This window comes from Physeter macrocephalus, chromosome 16 (assembly GCF_002837175.3).
Source record: "Physeter macrocephalus isolate SW-GA chromosome 16, ASM283717v5, whole genome shotgun sequence".
NCBI classification, from domain to species: domain Eukaryota; kingdom Metazoa; phylum Chordata; class Mammalia; order Artiodactyla; family Physeteridae; genus Physeter; species Physeter macrocephalus.
In genome coordinates this window covers 26347114-26362744 of record NC_041229.1, presented here as the reverse complement: position 1 = coordinate 26362744, position 15631 = coordinate 26347114, and the positions used below count along the sequence as shown (strand labels likewise).

At 36.3% G+C, this 15631-nt stretch overlaps 1 protein-coding gene across 3 annotated transcripts in view; it reads left to right on the top strand.

The window, feature by feature from the left end:
• CWF19L2 (CWF19 like cell cycle control factor 2) overlaps positions 1-15631 on the top strand; it is a 421416-nt gene that overhangs the window by 31707 nt on the left and 374078 nt on the right. For all 3 annotated transcript variants that reach the window (XM_028500977.2, XM_028500978.1, XM_024115330.3), the window contains exon 6: positions 8488-8581. In XM_028500977.2, the coding sequence (XP_028356778.1) occupies positions 8488-8581 (94 nt within the window). The remainder of the gene's footprint in view (positions 1-8487; positions 8582-15631) is intronic.

Sequence of the window (15631 nt, the reverse complement as noted above, 5' to 3'; positions counted from 1 at the left end):
GCTCTGATTTTTATGATTTCTTTCCTTCTACTAACCTAGGTCTTTGTTTGTTCTTCTTTTTCTAGTTGATTTATGTGTAAGATTAGTGTGATATTTTTCTTGAGGTAGGATTGTATTGGTATAAACTTCCCTCTTAGAACAGCTTTTGCTGCATCCCATAGATTTTATGTCCTTGTGCTTTCATTGTCATTTGATTCTAGGTATTTTTGATTTCCTCTTTGATTTTTTTTCAGTGATCTCTTGGTTATTTAGTAGCACATTGTGTAGCTTCCGTGTGTTTGTGTTTTTTACAGTTTTTTCCCTGTAATTGATAGCTAATCTCATACTGTCCAAAAGGATGCTTGATATGATTTCAATTTTCGAAAATTTATTGAGGCTTTATTTGTGATGCAGGCTGTGATATATCCTGGAGAATGTTCCATGTGCACTTAAGAATAAAGTTATTCTGCTTTTGTATCGAATGTCCTGCAGATATCAAGTCCATCTGGTCTAATGTGTCATTTAAGGCTTGTGTGTCTTTGTTAATTTTCTTTCTGGATGATTTGTCCATTGGTGTAAGTGTAAAGTCCCTCACTATTATTGTGTTACTGTTGATTTCCCCTTTTATGGCTGTTAGCATTTGCATTATGTATTGAGGTGCTTCTATGTTGGGTGCATAAATAGAATTGTTATGTCTTCCTCTTGGATTGATCACTATGTAGTGTCCTTGTTTGCCTCTTGTAATAGTTTTATTTTAGTCTATTTTATTTGATATGAGTATTGGTACTCCAGCTTTCTTTTGATTTCCGTTTGCATGGAATATCTTTTTCTATCCCCTCACTTTCAGTCTGCATGTGTCCTTATGTCTGAAGTAGGTCTCTTGTAGACAACAAGTATAAGGGTCTTGTCTTTGTATCCATTCAGGCAGTCAGTGTCTTTTGGTTGGAGGATTTAATCCATTTACATTTAAAGTAATATGTATGTTCTTATTACCATATTTTTAATTGTTTTGGCTTTGTTTTTGTGGGTATTTTCCTTCTCTTGTGTTTCCTGCCTAGAACAGTTCCTTTAGCATTTGTCATAAAGCTTGTTTGGTGGTGCTGAATTCTCTTAACTTTTGCTTGTCTGTAAGGCTTTTGATTTCTCCGTTGCATCTGAATGAGATCCTTGCTGGATAGAGTAATATTGGTTGTATGTTTTTCCCTTTCATCAATTTAAATATATCTTGTCTCTCCCTTCTGGCCTGCAGATTTTATGCTGAAAGGTCAGCTGTTAACCTTATGGGAATTCCCTTTTATATTTTTTGTTCCTTTTCCCTTGCTGCTTTTAATATTTTTTCGTTGTGTTAATTTTTGTTAATTTGATTAATATGTGACTCGGCGTGTTTCTCCTTGGATTTATTTTATATGGGACTCTGCGTTTCCTGGACTTGATTAACTGTTTCCTTTCCCATGTTAGGTTTTTGTCTATAATCTCTTCACATATTTTCTCAGACCATTTCTCTTTCTCTTCTAATTCTGGGACCCCTATAATTCAAATGCTAGTTTGCTAAATGTTGTCCCAGTGGTCTCTGAGACTGTCCTCAGTTCTTTTCATTGTTCTTTCTTTATTCTGCTTTGTGGCAGTTATTTCCACCATTCTTTTTTTTGTTTTTAGCATGTTTATTGGAGTGTAATTGCTTTGCAATGGTGTGTTAATTTTTGCTGTATTTCCACCATTGTCTTTCAGCTCACTTATCCATTCTTTCTCAGTTATTCTGCTATTGATTCCTTCTAGTGTATTTTTTTTTTTTTTTTTTTTTTTTTTTTTTTTGTGATACGCAGGCCTTTCACTGTTGTGGCCTCTCCTGTTGCGGAGCACAGGCTCCGGCCTTCCTCTGCTGCGGCCTCTCCCGTTGCGGAGCACAGGCTCCGGACGCGCAGGCTCAGCGGCCACGGCTCACGGGCCCAGCGCTCCCGCGCATGTGGGATCCTCCCAGACCGGGGCGCGAACCCGGTTCCCCTGCATCGGCAGGCGGACGCGCAACCACTGCGCCACCAGGGGAGCCCTCTAGTGTGTTTTTAATTTCAGTTACTGTGTTGTTCATCACTGATTGTTTTTTAGTTCTTCTAGGTCCTTCTTAAACATTTCTTGCATCTTCTCGATCCTTTATATTTCTGAGATTTTGGATCATCTTTACTATCATTAGTCTGAATTCTTTTCAGATAGATTGCCTATTTCCTCTTCATTTATTTGGTCTTGTGGGTTTTTACCTTGCTGCTTCATCTGCAAGATATTTCTCTGTTTTCTTATTTTGTTTAACTTACTGTGTTTGAGGTCTCCTTTCCCCAGGCTGCAGGGTCAGAGTTCCTCTTTCTTCTGGTCTCTTCCCCCAGTGAGTGGGGTTTGGCCAGTGGCTTGTGTAGGCTTCCTGGAAGGAGGGCTGGTGCCTGTGTTCTGGTGGGTGGAGTTGAGTCCTTTCCATCTGTTGGGAAGTGTCATGTCATGTGGTGTGTTTGGGGTATCTGTGAGCTTAGTACGACTTTAGGCAGCCTGTCTGCTGATGGGTGAGTATGTGTTCCTGTTTTCTTATTGTTTTCCTGTCTGGATGATTTGTTCATTGTGTAAGTGGGGTGTTAAAATCCTCTGCTATTATTTGTTATTGTCAATTTCTCCCTTTATGTCTGTTAATATTTGCTATACATATATATTTAGGTGTTCCTATATTAGGCGCATACATGTTAATGAGTGTTACTTCCTCTTCTTGCATTGAAATCCTTTTTGTTAATAATGCCCTTCTTTATCTTTTTTTATTGACTTTATTTTAAAATTTGTCTGTAATGAGTACTTCTGCCCCTGCTTTCTTGTCATTTCCATTTGCATGAATTATTTTTTTCTATCCTGTCACTTTCAGTTTATGTGTTTGTCTTTATGTTTGAAGTGAGTCTCTTATAAGAAGCATTTAGATGGGTCTTGGTTTTTTTTTAATCCAATCAGCTGCTCTGTGTCTTTTGATTGTATCATTTAGTCCATTTACATTTGAAGTGATTATTGATAGGTGTGTCCTTATTCCCATTTTGTTACTTGTTTACTGGTTGGTTTTTCAGTTCTTCTTTGTTTTTCTTTTAGTTCCTTCCCTTGGGGTTTGATGATTTTCTTTAGTGGTATGCCTATGTTCCTTTTTCTTTAGATTTTTTGTATGTATTACAGGTTTTTGATTTGCAGTTACCATATAGTTCATATATGTTGACCTATAACTATATTTACATGTTTTAAACTGGTAGTAATTTAAGTTCAAACACATTCTAAATGATTTACATTTTTCTAATCGCCTTCACCACATTTTGTGTTATTTTACATATTCACGTTTTCCCTTAACTGTTCACTATAGATATAGTTGACTTAACAGTTTTTTGTCTTAATCTTAGTAAGAGCCTATTTAAGTGATTGAACCATAGGCTTTACTGTATATTTGCCTTTACTAGTGGGATTTTCCCTTTCCTATAGATTCTTACTTGTTGTAGCTTTTTCTTTTCCACTTAAGAGAAAATGCTTTAACATTTTTTTAGGGTTGGGTTAGTACCCTCTGTGCTTCCTGTACCTGGATTTCTGTTTCCTTCTTCAGGTTCTGGCAGTCCATAATTTCATCAAACACATTTTTGCCCTGCCTCTCTCTCTCTTCTTCTAGGACCCCTATAGTGTGAAAGTTGGTATGCTGGATGTTGTCTTAGAGATCCCTTAACTGTTCTCATTTTTTTTAAACCTTATTTTTTTTTTTTCTGTTCAGATTGAGTTAATTTTTATTTCATCTTCTTCTCTATCACTTTGTCTGCTGTTGGTTTGTTCTAATGTGTTTTGCATTTCAATTAGTGTGCTCTTCAGTTCTGTCTTTTAAAAATGTTCTTTAGTTCCTTTTTAAAATTCTCTGTTCATCTATTCTTTTCTCTAATTTAGTCAGTGTTCGTATTACTAATGCTTTGAACTCTTTGTATATTAAGTTGTTCATTGCTATTTCATTAGTTGTTTTCTTTAGGGTTTTTCTCTTGTTCTTTCAGTTGAAACAGTCTTCTGTCTTCTCATTTTGCTTAACTTTCTCTGTCTGTGATATTAGGTGAAACATTTACCTACTCTGATCTTGAAGGAGTGTCCTTGTGTGGGAGCATTTCTATGCAGTCTCCATGTGCCCAGTGGCTTTGATGGGAGAATTGGATCTGACCTGAGCATGAGTCACATCTTTCCACAGGGTGTGCTGGCAGCTGTCACCTTTGTAGGAGGTGAGACTGGAAGATGGAGGGACTAGAGTCAGAGCCAGGTGTGAGCCTGGGGTTCTTCTCTGCTCAGTGACCAACACCACCTTATTGGAGGTGGGGTAGGGCCCCAAGTTCCTGGAGCAGAAGCCCTGTGATTTGGGAGTGAGCTGGCTCCATTCCCTTTAAGTGTGTACTCTTCTCGTCCCTAGCACCAGTACTTTGCCCCCCAGTACTTTACTGGTCCCCAAAGGGGAACAGTATTGGAGCAAGAGGGGCCAGAGTGGGTGCTCGGCAAAGGTCAGGTGTGGGCTTTGGTGGTCTGGACCCCAGTCTGAGTTTCGGACCTCACCCAATGAGCTGCTTCCGTAATCAGCTGCAGCGACTGCCGCCTCCCTCCACCCCCGTCAGATGCCATTCTGGGTCAGGTTAGCTCTGTTCCTCAAAACAGCATACCCCCCTCAGTCCTGCAGCCCTTGCCTCAGTTTGGAGCTGCATGGCATAGCAAGAGGGGCTGGAATGGGCACTTGGCTTTGGTCAGGGAGTGGGCTGTGTGGTCCCAGCCCAGTCAGAGTTACAGATTGCTCCTGATGTGCTGCCTCACCAAGCACCTTCATTGGTTGCCGTCACTCCATTCACATGCAGTTCCAGATCTGAGTAGGGTTCATTTCTCACAACTGTGTACTCTTTTTGGATGCAGCATCCCTTGCCCCAGTGTGGAACTGTGCCATGGAGCAAGTGGTGCTGTAGCGGGCACTTGGCTTAGGCTGGAGCATGGGCTGGGGGTGTTGTAGGAAACTGGCCAGAGTCCTGGGGCAGTTTAAGTCTACTTCTCCTGCCTTGTTTTGAGAGTAATCCAATTTGTGTGTGCTCTTCATGAGCAGAGTCTAGGTTTCTTACAGTCTCTCTGTTAGTCCCACTGGTTTTCAAATCAGCTAAGGGGACTTGTCTTCTTGGCATTGGACTCTAGGGCTAGGGAACCCAATATGTGGCTTGAATTGCTCATCCCCCCCAGGGAGGATCTCTGAGTCCATGTAATCTCCTTCCTTTTCTGTGTCCCCTCCCAGGGTTACAGTTCCTGACTTGACTGCTTCTCTTCTCTTCCTACCTGAATCTGTGTGGATTTTTCTTACAGCCTTTGTTGTATAAGAGTCTTTCTACCAGTCTCCTGTTGGTTTTCAGTGAGAATTGTTCCACATGTAGATGTCCTTTTGCTGTGTTCTTGGAGGGAAGTGAGCTCCACATCCTCCTACTCCACCATCTTGATCTCTCCTTCCTACATCATCATATTCTTAACACATGATAAATGTTTGGTTTATTTTGAGGAAAATACGGCCCTTGCCTTAGAATCAAATGATAATTCTTATAATGGGAGTGAAAATAAATGAAGATCATAGGAAGAAGACTAAAATGATGGTCCTTAACTGAAGCTTCAGTGTGAAGCATGTAGATTTCATGTCTTCTTTATATTGAGGATATCATTTCTTTTGTGCTTTATGCTAATGTTTTTCATATTGTGAGTCAGAAATTTACTGCAGTCATCATTTAAAATTATAAAATGTCAGCATGTATTACATGTAACAAATATACGTTTTGTTTCCTAAAACCTTTGTTTTGGATACACGTACACACAGAAAATCTCTCTATGGGTCAAGGTCACGGAAAAGCTTGAAAGCCAGTGCTCAATTCTTTGTGTCTTCTTGGCTTCTTATGCCCACATTGTGCTGTAAGCTACAGATCTATGGCACATATCTATAAAACCAGTCTATAGCATATAGAGATGCATACCAATTTTTCAATCTTTTTTCATAAGCAGGACATCTCCCCACTCCAGTCCTTGGCTTTGTTTCCTTTCCCCTGTATATGCTGGAGCACCTTTAGTATTTATTGTCTTTTAGAAATTGAACGAAGGACTAACATTTCCTTCTTGCACATAGAGTCCAGTAGTCATGTGGCTTCAGTTATGCTTACTGCTTTGCATTTCTCTTCTGTTTCTGGTCCACAGAGATGGGTTTATCTTGTTTTGAACTTAACAGTGTTTTATATTTTGTATATCTTTTCAGTTTGTCCTGAGCAGAGACAAACATAGCAACATGAATTGAACTTTAATAAATCTCTTGACTAGAAGGTCTGAGCATGTTTTAGAGATTGATTCATGTTGATATATTTTATTTCTATTTCATTCCTTTCAATCACATAATCTAACTCTGCCATTCTGTAAATATCCATTCCTCTTGGAATGGATATTTTGTTTTTCACTCTTACAAACTATTACAAGCAGTGCTAAATTTCTCCATAGTGCATATTTAGAAGTGGAATTGCTAAGTTATTAAGAATGCACCTATTTTCTTTTACAAACACTAGCAAAGAGATTATATCAATTTATTGTGCCCAAACAATGTATGTTTCTTAACCATACTTAGTATCTGTATTGTCAAACTTTAAAATTATGTCATGCTGAGTAATGTGTGAGAAATGGTATTTCATGTATTAATATGCATTCCTGTGATTACTAGGAGAGATCTTTTCTTTTTTTTGTCATTTAGATTTTTTATAGTATGAACTGCTTGTTTATGTTTTTTGTTGTTTATCTTTTTCTTACTGATGGTAGTACTTTATATATTCAGTCTTGTGTCTTTTGTGTACTTTCAGATAGTATCTCATAATTCGTCTTACCAGTTGTCAGTTGTCCTCCTCAGTTTGTAATTTTAGTCTTTGTTATCCGGTTGAGTATATGATGTGTATCTCTCTGAGTGTCCAGATAAGACCACTGGAAGAAATTGTAGATACTGTGAGATTTTACAGTAGGCTAAAAAGGGAGGTGGCAGAATCTTTTTGTGTGTACATTATAAGAAGTCAAATCCTTACTACTTTGCTTATCCCTCTAAGTTAACCTTTAACTTAAAAATTTTTGTTTGTTTTTTTTCTATTTTTTTGCCACACCATGTGACATGTGGGATCTTAGTTCCCAGACCAGGGATCGGACCCGCGCCCCCTGCAGTGGAAGCACGGCGTCTTAACCACTGGACCGCCAGGAAATTCCTAACTTAAATTTTGTTCTTTGGAGATTCTGTACTTTTTTGTCAGCTCATGAATACATTTTAAATGCTTTTTAAAAATTTTTTATCCAACATTTTTGTTTTCAAAGGTTGGTTCTGGAAGCTAACATTTAACTCTTTCCATTCTTCTCTATCTATTGCCATTATTATTTCTAATAATTGCCATTATTAGTTCTAAGAAGCATTTTCTGACCCCCTAAGTCAAATTGGATACCCCTAGTATATGTTTCTGTAGCAGTCTTTACTTTCATAGCACTCTTCTATATTAATAATGCTTGTCTTTCTCCTTTCTCAAGGCCATAATTCCTTTGATGGTAAGGACTATGCCTGGCTTATTAATTATAGCCCAGTACCTGGCATAGTGCTTGGAATACAGTAGACACTTGCATTATGACTAGGCTACTGTCATCTTTTTCCTGATTACCGCCACAATCTTCTTACTGGTTTCCTACATATAATGTTGCTTTTCTGCAGTCTTTTCTCCACTCTGAAAGCAGTTTGCTCTTTGTGTAACACAAAGCTTATCATGTTTATGACTCACCATTGCCCCAACAGAAAGCTCCAATAGCAGTTTAAAGTGGTTCCTGTGGCCTAGTCCCTGATTATTCTACAACCTAATCTCTTATTGCTATTCATTCATGCTTCTCAAGTTTTAGCCAGTCTGAATTACTTTGTTCCCTAAAGCTGCAGTGCTCTTTCTTTTCTCTTGGGTTTTATGAACATGCTTTTATTCCTACACTTGGAACCTCTTCATTCTCTCTTTTCCCACAGAAGAAACTGGCTAATTCTTGCTCATCCTTAGGTCTAGTAGTACTCATATTACTTCCTTTAGGAAGTCTTTGATTTGTCAGCATGAGAGGAGTTTGAATTGTGTATGGCTTTAACACTCTGTACTTCTATCTTCAAAGCACTTGTCAGTTACTTGTATATTGTCTGTATTCCTCACTATCTCATAAGCTAGCAAGGGCTGTGTTAGGCATATTGACTGTTATATCTTCTGCATCTAGCACAGTTCTGATTCATGGTAGGCATCAAGAAAAACATTGAATGAATGTTAATTTAGACATTATTTCCTGCAAGTTGGAAAAGAGTGTGTCTTAAGAGTTTTTAAAGTATTTCCCTAAGGTTACAATTGTTAACTGAGTCTCAGATTTTTAATTTATTAATATATTTTATGGTGGGGTTATTTTAAAATTGTGACCTCTGAAAATGTTTTGTTCCAGTTCAGACTGCTGGAAAGAGAATTGAATCCATACTGGAAGGATGGTGGGACAGGTCTTCCACCAGAAGACTGTAATATGTCATCAGTTACTAAAGGTATCTTCATATTTTGATTGTAGCCACACAGGCATTTCTTATAACTTGGTATTCCTAAGGGAATGAACTGAGTCTGCTAGTAGATTGGCAAGATGTATTATGAATTCCAAAAATGAATAATAATCCATTTCAGATTTTGATATGTATTAAATCTAAATTTTATCACTAGTTATTATTTAAATATTTCTGCTTGATGCTGTAATTTTGATCAAGTCTGCAAATATCTGTCTGTTTATGTATTTGCAAAGCAGTGATGTATATTGATTATCTGATGTGAAATTTGTATGGTTTTATTAGCATCTATGGATTATTACTAAAGTTTCAGTTTACATATAGGAAAGCAATGATAAAACATATGCAGTCTTTTAATGCCTCATTTAAATTATTAGTACTTGGGAAGATTATTTTAACTATAATATGTTAGCAAATCGATTAAATATTTTTATACTCGATAATGTTTTTATATTTGAGTTTATATTTTGAATGGATTAATGAAGCTCTGAAGTTTCATGAAAATGATGTATAAATATTAAAGATGTGATTTCATATCTTCAGAAATTCTTACTTTGCCAGCATTTACGAATTTTATTGATGTTAGGATAGTGCTGTTACTTTCCAGCAGATGGAGGCAAAATACTTGTGTCACATATTCATACCTTTCACCATAATTAAAAAAAATACTTATATTGCCAATTAAGTGTTATATTGACAACTCAATAAAAAGTTTGATTAACTGCAATTAATCCAGTATACACATAGTAGTATTATAAATTATGTTTTCATCTTAGTCATTTCTCAGCAGAATGTTTTCCTGCTTTTTATACATAGTTTATTTTTACTTTGACCATGTGTTATATTCTTTTGTATTTTATGAGAGATGTCCCTGGAGCCACCTTATAGGTTCCTCTTTAATTTATATTTATTAGTTTTACTGAAGTTATTAGTAATTATAACATTTTTTTAAATTGCCTTTCAGCTTGGCAATAAAGAAATGTCTCTGCTGGGCTATATAATAATAACTGTAGTCATGTAAGGGTCTCTTTGAAATACTGATGTTTAGAAATTTAAGAGTTTGGGAATCATAAGTTTTCTCAGTGAACCATTATTATTATTTTTTTTTTGTGGTACGCGGGCCTCCCTCTGCTGCGGCCTCTCCCGTTGCGGAACACGGGCTCCGGACGCGCAGGCCCAGCGGCCATGGCTCACGGGCCCAGCCGCTCCGCGGCATGTGGGATCTTCCCGGACCGGGGCACGAACCCGTGTCCCCTGCATTGGCAGGTGGACTGTCAACCACTGCGCCACCAGGGAAGCCCTGAACCATTATTATGTAGGGCTGATCCAAGCTTTTACCATCCTTGTTGTCAGAGGACAGTTAGTAAGTTTATCTATGGGGAAGACTTAGAATTGGCAGATCCTGTCCCTGAGTATATGTAGTCAGCAGGTTCTTAACTTCACTGATTGGAGAAGACCCAAAGTTCTACCTTAGGTAGTATCTTTCAGCTCGCTGAACCAGTAGAATCAAAGACACTAGGAGAAAAATGACCTTACATAAAGGTTTTAGAGAGCCTTTCTCCCTTCCCTTTCATATAATGCTTTCACCATTTCCCTTTCTCATATTTAATTAGAAGGAGAAAGAATGACAGAAAGCTCTGAATGTCTGTCAGAGGTTCCGATCCCAGAGTTGAAATTAAGCTTTAACAAATGATTTGTAAGTTTTTCTGCATATGCAGATAGTGTAGTCATTCTCTTTAGACTAGTGGTAGAGTTGAAACTGTGAGGCACATAAAAGTGTTATAACAGTAGTATTAAGAGGTATGTAGAGGTGCTGTAGTGTTTATATTTAAGGACTTAGACTTTGGAGTTCGACTTCTTGGGATTAGACTTTTGGCGTTTCCACTCATTAGTTCTGTGATTTGGGGAATGTTTCCTGACCTCTCTGAGCCCAGTTTAAACATTGTAATAGGGAAAAATGGTATTACCTGTCTTATATGGTTATTGTGAGGATTTATCACAGAATCTGGAATATAGTAAATACTTAATAATGATGTTGTTAGATATTTGTCCTTATGATGAAGTGTTTTGGGAAGATTTTATCAACAGATTTTTTGGTAATGATTGAGGTGCCATATACACAATAACTAATTTGTTACTCTTGATATTTTTTTCCTTAGAGAAAATTAAGTAGAAAAATAAATAAATTTTCATTGTCCATACAAAATTATCTTAAATCATATTTTAGTAATGGGAATATTTATACAGTTTTTAAGTTTACAAAATAACACATTTTTGTATCAGTTTATTTTTAATAGCAGCCATGTGAGGGTAGCAAAGTAGATGTCCCAATTGTGTAGGAAGCTAATACCTAATGTTCAGGAAACTAAGGCTGAAATTGGTCAAGTTATTTGCCTATAGTCATGTGAGTAGTACTAGAACCCAGGTCTTCTGATTTTAGTCTAGGGTTAGTTACTCTAGGTTTTCATTAGAAGACTCTGTTACCATGTAGTTATTCTTGCTTAAAAACTCTGTATTTTTGTTCATCCATATAGATTTTTTTCCCTCTTTATTTTTTGGCTTTCTCTTACAGAATCTTTTGAGAAGTTGTTTCAAAGGTGATTTAAATCAACTGCCTTATTTTGCAGACAAAGAAGCAAAATTTAAAGGAGTTAATGACTTGCTTGAGGTCTTACAACTATTTAATAACAACAGCAAGACTAAAATCTAGGTCTCCTGATATTCAGTTTATTGCTATTTTTATATTATCCTGTCTTCTGAGAAAAATGACGATGTAGCCCAGATTCACTTGGTTGTATTTTGTCTATAATAATATAACTTTTAATTATGGAAGCATATACTCAGTCTCTTAATTTTTGACTTATAAAAAACAGACTTCAGCTACAGGTATATATTAACTGCTCCATACCAATGAATTTACTGTAATTATTTGATATCTCTTTATCTCAGGTAGAGGACAGGGACCATGCCTTATTCATAATTTTTTTGTTTGTTTTTTAAAAAAAGTTATTTTTTAGTGAGTAGATACCCCATTCACCCATGTTTTACCCCCTTATTATGTTTTGATTTCCTTCTGTGTTTAACAGATTTTCATATTCATAGTAAGTGTTCACAAAATATTTGTTGGATTCAATTTCTTGATAGATGGTTCTGTAGTTGGTATTTTTTGTTTGCTTTTTAAATATTCAATTTGGTGAATTCTCTTGTTATAAATATTTTATTATTGCTATTGTTGGGTCCCAGGGTACATTGCCCCAAAGTGTGCCTCAATGGCATATTGATTATTTTGAATTAAAGTTACTTAAGAAAGAGCTGATGTAAGAGGGACACTTTGAGCCTCCTCTCTGTCTTGAAAGTAGGGAATAAATTGCATATGAAAAATGAAGGTAGAAGGAAATTCTTATCAACAGAGATAGGGAATTTGAGGTCAAAAAGCCTATACAAACAGACCTTGTTACTTCTTTAATTTGTTACCCCAGGCCCAAACTCAGTTTAGATTCTTCACTAATTAAGCACACAAAGCCTAAGTTATTTTTGTCCTATAAATTTCTTATAAATTTAGTGTTTCTCTGTCTAAAAAGTATAAAAACTGGCTCCTTTGGTCCCTTCTTAGGTCCCATTTCTATGAGAACTCCATGAGCATGAATTAAAATTTTCACTGTGTGCATCAGTTTGTCAGTAGATAACTGCTTGGAATAAAAATTTTAATTATATAACTAGAACATTAACATGGGTGTTATTTACAGTGGTTGTCTCTTATCACTGTGTAAATTGCAGATTTAGACTAACTTCCTTGAGTAGCTGCATTGTTAATTTTGAACTCATAGAATATATAAATTAAAAAAAAAGAGCAAAAGCAAAATAAACTTAAATGAAAAGTGAATCATTGAGTTAACTAGAGACCTGGATTTGAAGTACACAGTATTTTAGGCATGTAAAGTAAGACCTGTTATCTTAGAAGAGATAGCTTAGTGAAGATAAACTTTTGAGATTTGCATGAGGGACAGAATTAATTTCAGAATTGAAAAATCTGTTTTTTTTTAAAGTAAACTTTTTATTTATGTTCAACATATATATAGAAAAGTACACAAATCGTTAGTATACAGACTGATTACAGTTGATCGTTGAACAACATGGGGTTAGGGGCACCCGCCCTCTGTGCAGTTGAAAATCTGCATATGACTTTTAGTTGGCCCTCTGTATTTGTGGATTCAACCAACCATGGATCCAGCCAACTGCAGGTTGTGTAGTATTGTAGTATTTGCTATTCAAAAAAATCCGAGTGTAAGTAAACCCACATAGTTCAAACTTGTTGTTGTTCAAGGGTCAACTGTATTTTTACAAAGTGAAAACATCTATGCAATCAGCATACAGTTTAAGAAACAGAACATTATTATCATCTCAAAGATTCTCTTTATGGCTCTTCTAGTCACTGTGCTCTTGCCAGAGGGTTCTAGCACCAAAATTCTGCTTTGCCTGGAATCATATACTATGCCCTCTTTTGTTTCCTGCTACTTTTGTGCCCATTTTCAGATTCACTTGTGTTGCTGGGTATATAGTCATTTATTCTCATTGCTATGTAGTATATTTTAGGAATATATATATCATAATCTATAATGAATATTCATTTTACTGAAGATGGACATTTGGGTTGATTCTAGGCTGGGATTACTGCAGGTTTCTTGCTATGAAGATTCTTGTACATGTCTTTTGGGGTCTCTGTATTTTGTGGGTTATAGAGCTGGGGTGATCTAAACTAGTTCTGTTTTTGAAAAAGGAAAATCAGGAACAGTTTTGATTTATTTATTGATTAGATTTCCTATATGTAAATGAAAAGTGTGATGTATATAGAAGGAAATATAAGCAGCCTAATAAAGTTTGTTGGAGGCATTCAGATTTCCATAGTTGGTAATCACAACTAGAATAATTTGTTTTATTGTTATTATAGTTCTGCATTAGTATCTGTATTATTATCTATGATAATACAGATAGTTCTGCATTACCTGTAATTTCCTTATTTGTTCTTTTTAAAAAACTATTAATATATTTTATTTCATTTATTTTGAAAAAAATTTTATTGGGGTATAATTGATTTACAATGTTGTGTTAGTTTCAGGTGTACAGCACAGTGAATCTGTTACACAAATACATATATCTGCTCTTTTTAAGATTGTTTTCCCATAGAGGCTATTACAGAGTATTGAATAGAGGAGGTCCTTATTAGTTACCTATTTTATGTATAGTAGTGTGTATATGTCAATCCCAGTCTTCCAATTTATGCCTCTCCCACCCTCACCCACCAGTAGCCATAAGTTTATTTTCTACGTCTGTATCTCTATTTCAGTTTTGTAGATAAGTACATTTGTAGCCTTTTCTTAGATTTGACATGTAAGTGATATCATATGATATTTGTCTTTCTTTGTCTGACTTAAGTCACTAAGTATGAGAATCTCGAGGTCCATCCATGTTGCTGCAAATGGCATTATTTTGTTCTTTTTTATGGGTGTGTAATATTTAGTTGTATATATATGTACCACATCTTCTTTATGCATTCCTCTGTTGATGCACATTTAAGATGCTTCCATGTCCTGGCTATTGTAAATAGTTCTGCAGTGATCATTGTGGTGCATGCATCCTTTTGAATTATGGTTTTCTCTGGATATATGCCCAGGAGTGAGACTGTTAGATTATATGGTAGCTCTATTTTTACTTTTTTGAGGAACCTCCATACTGTTCTCCATAGTGGCTGTATCAGTTTGCATTCCCAGCAACAGTGTAGGAGAGTTCCCTTTTCTCCACACCCTCTCCAGCACTTATTGTTTGTAGACTTTATTGATGATGGCCATTCTGACTTGCGTGAGGTGATACCTTATTGTAGTTTTGATTTGCATTTCTCTATTAATTAATGATGTTGAGCATCTTATCATGTGCTTTTTGGCCATCTGTATGTCTTCTTTGGAGAAATGTCTATTTAGATCTTCTGCCCATTTTTTGATTGGTTTGCTTTTTTGATATTGAGCCGCATGTAAACTTTGGAGATTAATCCCTTGTCGGTTGCTTCATTTGCAAATATTTTCTTCCATTCTGAGGGTTGTCTTTTCGTCTTGTTTATGGTTTCCTTTGGTGAGTTGTCTTTTCGTTTTGTTTATGATTTCCTTTGCTGTGCAAAAGCTTTTAAGTTTAATTAATAAATTAACTAGGTCCCATTTGTTTATTTTTGTTTTTATTTTCATTATTCTAGGAGGTGGATGGAAAAAGATCTTGCTGCAGTTTATGTCACAGAGTTTTCTCCCTATGTTTTCCTCTAACAGTTTTAAGTATCTGGCCTTACATTTAGGTCTTTAATCCATTTTGAGTTTATTATTGTGTATGGTGTTAGGGTGTGCTCTAATTTCATTCTTTAACATGTAGCTGGCCAGTTTTCCCAGCACCACTTATTGAAGAGATTGTCTTTTCTCTGTTGTATATTCTTGCCTCCTTTGTCAAAGATAAGGTGACTGTAGGTGTGTGGGTTTATCTCTGGACTTTCTATGCTGTTCCATTGATGTATATTTCTGTTTTTGTGCCAGTAACATACTGTACCATAGTGTCTTGATGACCATAGGTTTGTAGTATAGTCTGAAGTCAGGGAGCCTGATTCCTCCAGCTCTGTTGTTGTTTTTTTAAACATCTTTATTGGAGTATAATTGCTTTACAATGGTGTGTTAGTTTCTGCTTTATAGCAAAGTGAATTAGCTATACATATACATATATCCCCACATCTCCTCCCTCTTGCGTCTCCCTCCCAACCTTTCTATCCCACCCCTCTAGGTGGTCACAAAGCACTGAGCTGATCTCCGTGTGCTATGTGGCTGCTTCCCACTAGCTATCTGTTTTACATTTGGTAGTATATATAAGTCCATGCCACTCTCTCACTTCATCCCAGCTTACCCTTCCACCTCCCTGTGTCCTCAAGTCCATTCTCTACATCTGCATGTTTATTCCTGTCCTGCCCCTAGGTTCTTCAGAACCATTTTTTTTAGATTCCATATATATGTG